Here is a 13,360-nt window from a genome sequence, read left to right on the forward strand (position 1 = left end):
GCACTGTTGCCTCTGGCGCCAAGTTCTCTGCTGATGCATTCATGTATTCCATTTCAAAGTGTATAGATTTGTATAGTTTCCCTATCTTCTTTTTCTTTTCGCCCTCTTTTCCCTTCATTTATTTTACATATAAGGAGCCCTAAATAACGCGCCCTGGAGTAGCCAGTCCCGAGTGGCTTGGGACTAACATCGCCATTTTTTTCTTTTAGAAATGAATCAATCCGTGTCTTATGTTACAATTACAAGAAAGCCTTAGCCGGTCGAGTAGGTTCTCTTCCACACGGTGTCATTCTCAACGAGTGACACTTGCACTTTGTGTCGTGCGTGTATATTTCAGTGATACTCGGCGGAACTTAGACTAAATAGCCAGTGAGTTCGCCAAACTCACTCTGCTCGCTTGAGTGAACAGAGTGCGTGGCCTCGTCAGCAGCGCTTAAAGCGCGGATTTAAAAAAAAGAAACACGAGGAAAGAAAGACCTGTAATAACTAAAAGTTTATAGTATTATTTTTTCGACTCGCGTCAACACACACCTAAATACGATGTAGCATGATGGCGAAAAGGTTGTAGCTACTCTTTATAGGGTTCAGAATCCCGTGCCGTTTTGACAATCCCGGGATTTCTAGATGTGAATCCCGGAACGGCATCGAGATTTTTGAGAGCTATTCCCAGGAAGAAAGCTATTCCATAGAAATGGATCCACCTGCACATCATCCATCATACTATCACGATACAATGCGCGTTTCCTGTATTCCCGCGGAACATACTAGTGGAAGAAAACGCGCACACACACAAACTAAATGAAAAAGAGAGAGAGAAAAAAAAAGACTGCCCAGCAAAAGATTCGTCGCAATTTCGCGGTTCAGCTTTCACACCCGACTTTGCGTTGCAATGCGTCTCTTCTAGTCCGCTACGGAATATCTTGTGACTGCGCTCCAGCGTATTTCCTGCGGTTAGCAGTGCTAGCAGTGCACGAAAAGACCTGACGTTCAGTACTTATATATACTAAAGTGGCTGCTAAAAGCAATGACGTTTTTCGCGTTTTCCGCTGGAGTATTCTGGGGACTGGTGCGTTTTGCGCCTCTCCCCTTTTACTCAATGTTGTGTTCTGGAGCGTCCCAATCTAGTTTTATCAAGAGGCTGTATCAGTTTTCTCTTCTCACTTTCAAATATACGTATTCAACATGGGCGTGGGATCTTCTTCGATCTTCTGTGCACCTTACCTGGAAATGGCGTAAACCTGACAGAGGAATCTGCCTTTGATGCGACTTCACCAGAGCAGGTGCGCTTGGCCACTCAAGTTCTTTGTGGCAGTGATATGACGTTTAAAAAGAAGCTTTTTCGGCTTCTTCTGAGATGCAAGAACGTTGTATCAGCGACGTGGCTGCTTATACTTGCAGCTTTCATGTCCTTAGTGCAATATTTCGCCATTTGCCATTTCGAGTGAGCCACGCCTGCTATACGGTTAACATTACGCAACAATGCTTCACATATGTTTCCAGCATCGGTGTTCGCGGACACATCACATGAATCAACAGAAGAAACGCGAGGGACTTCCATCAGGGTGGCTGCGTTACACCGTCAGTTCAGATTCTTTCTCGACGGATATCCAGTCTATATCTGCATTGCCTAAATTTGGCGCAGATGCTGGAGCGCCCCCAAAGTAGGCAGCCATCCTCCCCAGTGACATCGTTCTCTCCCCTGGTTTGTTCAAAACGGGAGGCGTACGTCTTTTTGTGATAATTACACAGAAATGTTAATTGTCACAAAAAGACGCACGCCTCCCGTTTTCAACAAATCAGGGGAGAAAACGATGTCACTCGGGATGATAGTTGGCTAGGAACGGGCTACGTGGTCAAGTTCACTTTTAAGAGTACAGAGGTAGCTGCGGCTCAGTACAAGGCAAAAACTGCTAATCTCTTGTTACTGGTGTATTTTATCTTTTTCTTTTTTGCGTTCATTCTCCTTTGACCAAATTAGTTGATGATGATGATGATGATGATTGGAGTTTTGATGGCGCAAACGAAGGTCAGAAAATCGTCAGAGAAGAAAAGGGGTGATGACACAGAACTGATGTTCTGAGGCTGGAACAACATAGAAGGGACAAATACATACAAAGCCTCAATTTGCCTAAGAAATTAACGATGAAAGATGAAAGTCACTGAAAAGGTTAGCCAGCTGTAGGACTCGAACCCACATCTCCTGGAAGATGTGGGTTCGAGTCCTGCTGCTGGCTAACCTTTTCAGTGACTTTCATCTTTCATCGTGATGACGCAATCTGGACACATGTTCTCCTACCGGAGAGCACTTGCTTCTGCTCCTGGTCGTTGTTAAAGACGGTATGGGAAAACCAGGGATTTTCCATGCCTTCACAAATTTTAACAACTTGCTTTAGACAGAACATTCAGTCCCAAGTAATGAGTAATTCCTCATTACTCATTACCTGTTCCCACATTACCATTAGTCATTGCCGCATTACTTTGTAACGCATTACTCCCCACCTCTGCATCTGCTGGACACTAACAGAATGCAAAACAGTTTATTCACATTTGCAGGGTGTGTTGCAGAGAAGAGAAATAAAATTAACGGACAGAAAGGTTGGACGGAACTGGTGGTTCCTTACTGCCTGTCCATCATTATCGTATACCTCAGTACTACGAGATAGCTGATTGTCATGTGCGCGCACTTCTTGTTCCCACTTATGTTGTGCAATGTGCACGCAGTTTGCTGGATGCACTCTGTCCTCTTCATCACATGTCTAATACCGGCCTTGAGCCTCCCATAAGCATTATAATTAGAAGCCGCTTGCGGTGTTGCACTCGGTATACATTAGTAAACGGCTTCAACAAGTTTAATGTGAGAGGCGGGATGACGATTCCCTCTATAGTGACTACAGGTGACCGGAAGTGGTCGCCGTCGACCAAAGCACCAAGTCATCCCGTAGACGTGTTCATCTTCTAGAACTTCCGATGTTGGTGTCCTTGAATTTGTACTGATGGTCTACAGCGCTAAAGGTATCATACTGTACCTGTATAGAGAAAGAAACAATGAAAGTGCAATGCACATTATGTAGGGAGCAGCTTTCTCTACAGCATGCAGATAGAAAAGAAGAGTGGCAAAGAGCACATTGAGCCAGTAGTAAAACGCAAATCTCTCGTTCATTCATTGCGTACCCAGCTTATATATCTGTTCCCCTTATAAATAAAGATGGGTGAGCTGCGGGTATACCCGCGGGTGCCAGCGCAAGTTGGTTCGTCGTGGGTACACATTTCTGTGTCATCGCGGGTCGCGGGTAAGGTGCGGGTTTCGGTGTACGACCCGGTCCATTGCGAACACTTGGCCCAAAATACTTTCCAAGACGTTCCATATCCAGACCTTCCGTGGAGTGAGAGATGATGACAGCTTTGTCATGTACTGGAACTGCGTTCTATGCCAGAGAGGGAGGGCCGGAGTTCAGCTGATTAAGAGACCCGGCGGTTCGGGAAGGTTTGTAGAGGAGGTGATGTTTCTCTACACGAGTCCGGACCAGCGATGATGGAATGTCCCAGCAAGCAGATGTGCGTGGCCTCACGCTAGGACGGTGCCGGTAGAACTGGCTGCCATGCGCAGTAGCGCGCGGCAGCAGAGGTGCGTAGTCGTCGTCTTCCACGGGCTGGCACATCACTCCCCCCATCAGACGCGGAGCGGTGCATGCGGTTCAGGTCCGCGTCAATACCATGAAGAGGAGAATGAACACGACTCGTGGATGGTGGACGACTGGACACACGGCTTGTGACTGTGGCTGTTGATGCAGCAGCAGCGGGATGGCGGGAACAAGAGCGCCGCGATCCAGGCGGGTTCCAGTGATGAGATGTGAATGCCGATTGGTTGAGTGGTTGGGTGCTTGAGTGGTTGCCTATTGCGTTGAGTAATTGTTGAGTGATTGTTGCTGAGTGGGCGACAGTACCGCGACCGGTACAAGGACGTGTATGCTGGTTGTCGCCAGAAAAGTGCCGAGGAGGACCATCATGAAGCAGGTGGACGCCGGAAACTGAACTTGCTGTGGTCTCCCAACGGGTCCCCGGTGGAACTGGGGTCCCGATGCGACTTGCCTGCCAGAAGGTGGTTCGCTGCTGGTTTGCCGGGAAAAAAGATAGGATGATGAATGGTCGAATTACACCGAATATGATGTTGGTTGTCCGAGTCACCAAATATAGAGGAGGTGGTGTTCCTCTACCCGACCGGCCGGCCGACCGACCGGTCCTGACCGGCGATGATGGAATGTCCCAGCGGGCAGATGGACGTGGCCTCAAGCTAGGACGGTGCCGGTATAGAACTGGCTGCCAGGCGCAGTAGCACGCGGCAGCAGAGGCGCGTCGTCGCCGTCTTCCACGGGCCGCCACAGGTTAATAGTGTAGGCAATGAAGAATGTGGTAGAGTATCGCCCGTATCGCCCTTGGGTTTATCATCTCAAAATAAAGTTGTCACTCTTTGCCAGATAGGGCCAATTTTGGTCTTCGCGTTAGTAAGCTGGCAACAATTGCATGTCAGCAATCGCCACCGTTGGAAAAGTGGCTCGCTAACGAACGGTGTCCCCAGCATGAATAAATCATTTCGTGCTGTGACGATCATCTGGTATAACTGAAACACGCGTACGCATTGGGCTGCAGGTACATAGGCGTGTATGCGGGTACGCTTCGGTATGTGCGGGTGGGGATACGGGTTGCACCAATTCGAATGGATGGTCAAGCTCCCTGTCCCGCGTACGAACTACGGCAAATTTACCATAGAGTATTACGGTGAAAAGGAATGGAACACCTTACCTATAACGATAAGGCGAGAACCCAATTATACTGTCATCAAAACAAAACTTAAGCCATATCTCATGTACAAAATGCAATAACAAATCGTTTAAATGGTCTCCTACCCCATGCTGCATGTCGTACTTTCCTTAAAGGTTATTTCTATGTGTTGGAATTGTACTTGTAATTTCATGTTATGTTGATGTAACTTTATTTTGTTGTTATGGCCTACTGACTTGCTGACTGCGGATTGCACCACAGGCCTGACCTAGCAATCCTGTTAATTACACTGTACGCAATTCTACTGTTGCAAATAAAGATTCCTCCTGCTCCAATGACATTGCTGTGGATGCGAGTGGTGCTCCCGCGGGTGCGGTTACGAATTTTCATACGCTGATCTCTACTCATAAAGCATAACGCACCTCTAGTCAGAGCTGATGAGGAAATTAACAAAGAAAAATAAATATAGCATTTGTTGTGGTTATGGTAGTCTGTGGCGTGGAGCTTCGGTGGATGGGAGTGGCAACCGTCAAGAGTATCGACAGCATGAGGGAAGCCAGTGACGGCGTAGAACTCCAACGACGCTCCATGGAGATCCATTGCCGTTCAAGGTGAAGGATGACTGTGCCTGTGTGTTGTGTCGTCTTTTGACTTGTTCCCCGGCACGGGGGTTTTATCGCTTCTAAAGGATGACGGCACGGCACAAGTCCTTGAAAATCGCGTTCACAGTTGAACGGCCAATTCCGAACAGGTGTGCGATAGTCCTGTCCTCTGCACTTGAACACAGCTGGTACAGTCCTGAAAATGCAGAAAATGGTAGGTACCCGTGTTGCCGCAAGCAACACGGCACGATTGGACGTTGAAGCGTGTGAAATGCCCAATTCAAAACGTCGTTACGTCCAACAACTTACATTGTTAGAAACAGTCAACATATATGGCAATCCCACTCACTAGAACTCAAACTCAACTTTCCACTTGCTGATGGAAGCAGCTGCCATCTTGCTTCACGATGCCAATGCCACTCCGTCGAACAGACTGAGAGCGAGCGTGGTCATTTGAGCGAAATCACGCGTCATATCGTCGTCGTCGTTGTCGGCCAAATCAAGGTGCATCGTCGAGCATTACAGTCGTCAACGTAAACAAGCAGCTGTCCCTCGATCTATCTCTCAAAAGCCGCCTCGATATCAAGCTCCAACAGGCAAACTTGTGCTTGACACGAGCACATACCACCGCTAACAGGAAATTTCTTAGCGATAGAGAATCGGGTGAACGTCGCCATGTGTCTCTCACGGGGATCTTGGATTGGATTCTTGCTATCTTGTCACAACAGCATCGTATATTTACCAAAGTCTAGTAATGAAATGAGTCCCAAAATAATTAGAAGGCAAAAATAAAACATTGCAAGAAATTACGTCTAAATATGTAATGTTATGTTAGTGCAACACAAAACCTCAGCCATAGAGGTGATGATGACTGCATATGATAATGATGCAGATGACTACATAACTTATGCACGTGGAATATAAAACACGTATGCAAAATACAAAATGGACGCCTGAGCCAGGAACAAAAATAATAAAGCGTACTTTGACAACTGCGGAAGTGAATCTCGCTTCGCTTCACTTTCGAAACCCAAGAGACAAAACGCTGCATTGAAACAACTGTGCCAACTTCTTGCTTTCGAATGGTGTGGGCCATCCACCGACATTGGTCCTTCCTGCAGGGATTAGCTATTGGAACTCGCTTGGAATTAGCTATCTAGTATGGGACCTCTTTCTATACAAACTACCCCAAACTTTGTACCCCTGAAATAAGTAAAAAAAAGAAACAAGAGAGAAAACTATTCCTGTGGTACGCTCGCCCAGCTTCGTTTCCGAGCCCCCCGAAAAAGAGGAGATGCAGCTCGAGTGATGTCCCTACTCGATCTTACCAATCCCTGCCGACCTTGGGAAGCTGAGTTGACAGAGTCATGCCCCTAGGTACCTTGAGGCCTCTGTTGTGTTTGTCCCTTTATATGTTCCAGCCTCAGAACAATTGCTTTCCATCATGTAACTGGCTGGTTGACTCGACCTAGTTTTGAAAAGCAGGTACTGACATCATCGAGTAACCCAACCCAGTTTTAAAACTTCCAGTAGAATGCTAAGACCCACTTCCAGTAGAATGCTGAGGCGCGGACAGTCGCTGCTGTCGCATGAAAATTGCTCACTACAGAACCGTTGAAGCCGGACAATTGCTCACCGCCTCTGTTACCACACTTATATTGTGATTTTATTTCGCGTTCATGGCGCTCACATACTTGACTTTTTTATGTTAGCTGAACTTGCTTCTAACTTTCTAAGTTGCTTCAAATAGGTCTAAGAAATCCACCAATGAGAGGGTTAGGGTCGTCCACTTGCAAGCACGCCTGAAGCGTCTTTGTCAGGACTACCTGCGTCATATAGGATACTAATTGTTATACATCTAGTGGCTTAGGCTCCCGGTGTTGCTTAGCATTCACCGGGGATTTGACAGCTTCGACTTTGTTGACACAGTCCCACATGCCATATGATGCTAGAGCTTTTAAAAAGTACCTGCTTTAACGGGAAATCTTTTTCGCTCGGTTCTGAAGGAACGTTTTGTGCTACGTTTGCTGTTATTTAACGTGTAAATACTGCGAAATGCACCGTACAGTTAAGAACATTCTCGACATAAATTAGCCCAATCAATGTAAAAGAAGAGTAAGGTGCACGAGGCAAGTGCAGAAGAAAAGTTTCCCTTTACACTCTAAGAAGTGTGAAGTATAAGCGAGTCTCGGAAGTGTAACGTCAGAGTTTTTTTTTTTTTTTTTTTTTTTTAGGGTGTAAGATTACTGGACTCTAAACATTGACTACACATGCAGCGTAACTCGCCAAATAAAGTACAATTTGCCGTTGTTTTAAATTGCGTCGCCTTTCACAAAGCGCCTTGCAGCGTCCGGGATGGGTTGTCATCGCGCGACATGCTGAAGCTATTGAGGGGGAGAGGCAGCGACCTCAATGGCCGCCTCAAAACGACGGAGCACACGACATATTTCAGTATCTCTGCCCCGGGGCAGCGATGACGCTGTTGCTGTTCTTCGCTTGCATCTGCTGTTCCTCGCTTCTCGCTGTGGATGCTGCGGCTCGGCCACAAGTTGACTACGACTACGTTACCGGTGACGGTGAGCCACCATTTACTTCGACAGACATTGCTGTAAATTATCTCAAGTAGTAGATCTCAGATTATTTTATTTAGAGGGAACACATTGGTGCTGTGAAGTTACTTTATTACCAAGATGTGCCTCAATCTATTGCCGAGTGATCCGCCAGCGAGTAACCACCAGAATTCGGGTATTGTAGTATAGATAGGTAGTCTTGAGCACAATTCCTGAGTTGGAAGATACTTTAATGTGGCACAACAAACAGTTCTTCAAAGAGAAACGATTTACTACCGTGGAATACACATATTGTTCACTTGGCCAAATAAAATGCCTTATCGGTATCGTCCATTGTGTGATACCTTTTAGATTTATTGTACAAATGGTAAATGTAAACCTGAGAGGACTTTGTGGGAATGCCCGTTTCAGCTTTCTGTCGGCTACAAAATAATGCGTCACAGCTCCCTAAACTCATAAATGCTCTCGGGGGTGGGGGGACTTTTCGTGCCCAATATACTCTTTGTCTCGTCGATTCGCTATTGACATGGTCTTGAACAAAAGGATGAGTTGGATCCGCATATGAGGACGACAATCACGGAAAGGAGCTTTTAAAAAACTTATGCATCTGTGCCAACATTTTTTAGAGTGGCGAAAAACTGTTCGATGAGCAGTAGACAAACTGAGATATACTGCAGTTCCATTTCGTTTATTCATTTTGTTTACAACTGTAAACCCAAGGTGTGGGGGAAAAGGCGACTTGACGAGTCCCTTCTTCCTCAGCACGGTTGCAACCAGGGTGTCCAACCCTAAAAAATACAGGTTCAGTTCCGGTTCGGCCACGCTAGAAATCGAACCGGTTCGCGAACCGCTTCAACGCTTCCATTTTATATGTTCCATAAAACTGCTTTTATCAGGAAGCTATTAAGCTTACTGCTGTTGTCTGCATTGACGTTCTTAACGGTTAGCGAGAGAAAGGAGAAATGGATGAACATTTATTGCATATAGAGTCCACGCTGCGGTGTAGTCCTACTACTTTCTGTTCCCAAAATCTATTTTTTTCACACGCACAGTGCCAGCAAGATACACTTAAAGGAAGCCTAATAAGATGGATAGCGTTACATAGACGACGGTATTTGTCGGCGCACTTCATTCGCAGTGTGAATCGATCTGAAACCGTACTGAAGCATGTCGAAAATAATCCTGCCACCCTTACTCTGTCCGAGTATGCAGCAGTGTACTAGATCAACAACACAAAGGCAATGTGTGACGACAAAATTTCGCTACCAATAAGCAGAACTGCATTTACTTTTCAAACCACAACCAATCAAACAGGCACCGTTCTGCGTACGTTCCTTCTCCGCTTCTGACTTGTTTAAGTTTTACTTCTCAAGTGGAAAGGGAAAGTCCTATAGAGCTACATAACTGGCCTACTCCATCCCTGTTTCATTCGTCCGCGTGGCGCCTCGTCTCTGAAGGGTAGACACCGCAGCGCGCGCGTAGGGCGCTAGCCGCGGACAAGGACAGCTGCGCTTCAACGTGTTAAAAAGACGCTGAAAGTGTACTTACTATACGTCCTCGTTTCACTGCTATGTGAAAATTTCCGAAATCCATTATATGGACGCGTGATGATGGTGCCATTGTTCGGGGATTGAGAGGAACTCTTATGCTGACTTTTTTTTTTCGAACTCCGAACAGACCTTTTTCTTTTCCTTTTTTTTTTGTCCGTTTCGTTTCGAACCGGTTACCGCTATTATTTTTTCCGGTTCTGCTCCGGTTCGGGTTCAACGGTGTCATGAAAAGTTCGGTTCGGGTTCGGTTCCGGCAAAAATAACGATACGGTTTTCGGTTCGGGTTCGGTTCGACACCCTGTCGACAACACGTACATGTAGATACACAACTGACAAAGTATAAGGCATGAATATGTGTACACTAATCTGGCCCACGTGAAAAGAAAAAAGAAAAGAAAAAAGAGCATATAGTCATCAGCAAAGAGAAGGTCCTTATTGATCCTTAGGGAGTTGCCTCAGGACAGGAGCCGCCGATATTTCGAACAGAGTCTGTTCTTCTTCTGGGCACCGTCCTCATCATTGGCAGGGTATTTAAAGGGTTAGGTGTGACGTGTTAAAGGTTCATGCGAATTGTGGGGCAACAACCCGGAGGGAAGAAAGGGTCCACACGGGCCTCTACGGCCGGAGTAAATGGCCGCTTTGTTAGAGTGTGGAGGGGATTATGTGAACGGAGTGATCTTGGCTCCAGACCGGTTACAGAAAAATGGGAGGTTCACGAATACGTGGACGAAAGGGGACAACAGGTAAGGATTGGCAAACATAGCGAAAGATAATTCCATGATAGGCAAGCCTGAGCGATGGGCAAGACACGTAAACAAACACTGCTTGTGTTTGTTTACGTGTCTTGCCCATCGCTCAGGCTTGCCTATCATGGAATTTATCCCCCAGCTAGCCTGCATTTACGCCATTCTGTCAATAGCGAAAGATAAGGAGGTTAGTAGTTACGTGGGGAAAATTCCAGAGCGAGCAAAGTATTCTTTTTTTATTTTTATAATATCAAAGTTGTGGCATGCAATAAAGAAAGCAAAAAGCAGTGGCCATGCAGAACATAACAGATGATAATGAGGATAGAAGGGAAAAGCAGATTTTATTTGTGAAGTGTTGCTAGGGTGCCTTGTGATTTGTTGATACCAGACGGGTGAAGAGCGTTGAACTTGTATATGAGATAAGACTCCCTATCACGTCTGTCACGTGTGGATCTAAACCCGTTTTCTAGAATATATAGTTTATGTTGTCAAAATTGTGACCAGGAACGTTAAAGTGTTCGGCGACAGCTTTGGGGAGTTCGTTGGACGTGTCCACGGTTCTGTGTCCGGTAAGGCGGTTGTTCATTTGTTGGCCGGTTTCACCAATGTATTGCATAGAGCAGTCGCCGCATTCAATGCAGTATATGACATTGGAGCTTGTGCATGTGAATGCGTGGTTAACGGGGTGGGTGTAATTGCTCGCAGTGCTTTTGATGGAGTTAGCGCGTTGAACGTGCTTGCATGTTTGCAGCGCGGGAGGTTGCAGGGTCGTGTTCCAGTGTACTGGGTGCTCGTTTTGCTGCTTTTGGCATTGACCAAGGAGCCTGCTATGTTTTTTGCGCGTCGGTATGTCACCTGTATTGGATGGGTGAATATATTGCTAAGTCGATCACTGCTTTGGAGGAGGGGCTCGTGCTTCTGTAGAGTGGCTTTGATGTTAAGAAATCGACATGTACATATGTATTCAATAATGTAGGCAGTTCATATGCTCTAGTCTCCCTTCAAATCCGCGTATTGATCTTTCGCGGTGGAGTCAGGCGAAATGCCGGTCCTTCATATTTGGAGAAGCGCGGTCCGCCCCTGGGTGGGCCGTGTCTTTGAACGCGCGGCCGATAACAAGGTCGTCGGGGCAGTACCGCTTGCGGTGCTGTTCCGGGAAGATATTTTCTTCATCTTTCACATGGGGGCTATTCCTGTGTCCCATGTGTGTTCGTGGACGCTGATCGTGCCAAGTCGAAGGATAGTGCCAGTAATGTACCTATTCATTTTTCATTAGGCTGATCAGATTGTCGAAACTTACGTTTTTTTAGAATGCATACGGTTATACGCTATAATTAACCGACATTTATACAATTCTGTCACGTTGATTAGGGTCAGGGATAAAAGTTTAAAGATGTGCTTTGTGCTGGAGTTGTATCCGAGGTTTGCATCTGCATTCTTTTGTAGTACGAAAAGAGATCCAGTGTTCTTCTGAGTGGATATTCTATGGAAAGGAGACGAAATGCATAGCTTCAATGGAGGGTGGCGAGTTCCCGCAATTCTGGGAATTGGTTCAGGTTATGTTCCCTTAGAAGTCGGACCAGGACGCACATTCCCCAGATGTGGCGTTGCACACCTCTGTGAGGCCCTCGAGCCGGGAACATGTGCACCGGAACTTGTTATTTCTGCTGCGGGAAAGCTTCAGCAATAAAGGATGCCGCCGGTGATGGGCAAACGAACGGAGATAATGACGGCTCGTCTCATTAAATCGCTGGATAAAATCTCTCTCGCTTCTGCTATGACCAAGCAAGTATCCGCTGGTCCCGGCACGCCCAGACACACACGAAGGCTACGTGCCAGAAGACACTGAAGCCTGGACTCTGAGAATGGCAAGATCCCGTGTGGCACACTGTATTAGGAGCGGACCACGTACCAGGGCTCTATGAATGGCCAAGAGAGATCGCAGCCCCACGTGAGGTCAGCAACGTGTCGCACTACAGCAGTCCCCCTAGAGAGTTTCACCTTGGGTCCCGCTATGTCGAGTCCAGTCGAGTCGTATATTTCCTGAGTTGTTGACGTAGCCGGCGTGGAGGCGCCGTAGGCGGTATGGAGTAGCCGGCTTCAACGTTGCTGGTGCCAATTTTCTCCTTTTTTTATTTTTATTTTTCATTCATTCACTCACTCACTCGAGTCCCGCTATAGGGATATTCGGCTGGAGTTTGGCCGAGCGCCGCTGGCGCCGCCTTTCTTCCCTGGTGGCACGCAGAGGAAAAGTTTTCAAGTAAATTCTTTGGGCGAAGAACGCGAGTCCATGTGATCGTGTGCTCTGCACAACATTCCGGTTGTTCCCGAATTTCCGAGAATGGGCAGGCCGAGGTCACGTTATCAAAACGCAGAAACCGCAAAACAAAATGAAAAAGAAAAACCACCGGAGCATAGTTTCTTCGTGTCCTACACTCAGACTTCATTCGTCAGGGATTTCGCCTGCGGTTATGATATTCTATCATAAACATCTTGCAAAACAATTAGTATTGTGTATTATACATGTGTTTTGTTTCGTTATTCTTAGTTACAGGTTTTACAGATATAGGTGGAATGAACTCTTAGAGAAGTATGCGATGTCGCGAGTGCATGTGAATTCTTCCAAATGTCTCAAAAAGGTCATATCTATACAGGATTCACCGGCAGCCGCTGGTTCTTTCGATGATACGAGAAAAATTGTACTTCAAGCATATCTCTCATGAAGTTTAGAAATTGGCAGTTCTCATTAACCGTCAAGACCAAGTTGAAATCTCCGACGGCTACCATATTTATATGTTTATATGTTATATGTTTGAAATCTCTCACGTGTATGATAGACATACCACGATATCCATAAGCAGCCACGTCAGATTAATCTGATCAGTGTTCGGACTATGTACACGAGTATATATTCCGGAACGGCGCGCTCCGGTTTACACACCGCGACGAGAAAACTTCTTTTAGGGCCAAATTTCAACCGCAAGGACATTTCGAAGTTTCCGTGCCGATGCAGTTATGACGCCCGTATTCGTCTCTTTTGAACCAGTCACGAATATGTGAAAGTGGTTGATTCGGTTTGGCACGTTTCCATTTTTTTCTTTCTATTTCTATGC

General features: G+C 46.4%; 1 protein-coding gene and 1 long non-coding RNA gene across 2 annotated transcripts in view; one reads left to right on the forward strand and one right to left on the reverse strand.

The window, feature by feature from the left end:
• Positions 1-2,689: 2,689 nt before the first annotated feature.
• LOC135384249 (uncharacterized) lies at positions 2,690-5,782 on the reverse strand. Its single transcript, XR_010420305.1, has 3 exons — positions 5,731-5,782; positions 5,202-5,577; positions 2,690-3,026 (listed from the first exon to the last, which is right to left on the reverse strand). It is a non-coding gene; the product is annotated as an uncharacterized LOC135384249 (long non-coding RNA).
• Positions 5,783-7,842: 2,060 nt separating this feature from the next.
• Positions 7,843-13,360, forward strand: part of LOC135386394 (collagen alpha-1(I) chain-like) — a 127,956-nt gene continuing 122,438 nt past the window's right edge. Inside the window, exon 1 of the mRNA XM_064616308.1 lies at positions 7,843-7,957. Within this exon, the coding sequence (XP_064472378.1) occupies positions 7,855-7,957 (103 nt within the window). The 5' untranslated portion in view covers positions 7,843-7,854. The remainder of the gene's footprint in view (positions 7,958-13,360) is intronic.

Source organism: Ornithodoros turicata, chromosome 2, assembly GCF_037126465.1.
Source record: "Ornithodoros turicata isolate Travis chromosome 2, ASM3712646v1, whole genome shotgun sequence".
Lineage (NCBI taxonomy): Eukaryota > Metazoa > Arthropoda > Arachnida > Ixodida > Argasidae > Ornithodoros > Ornithodoros turicata.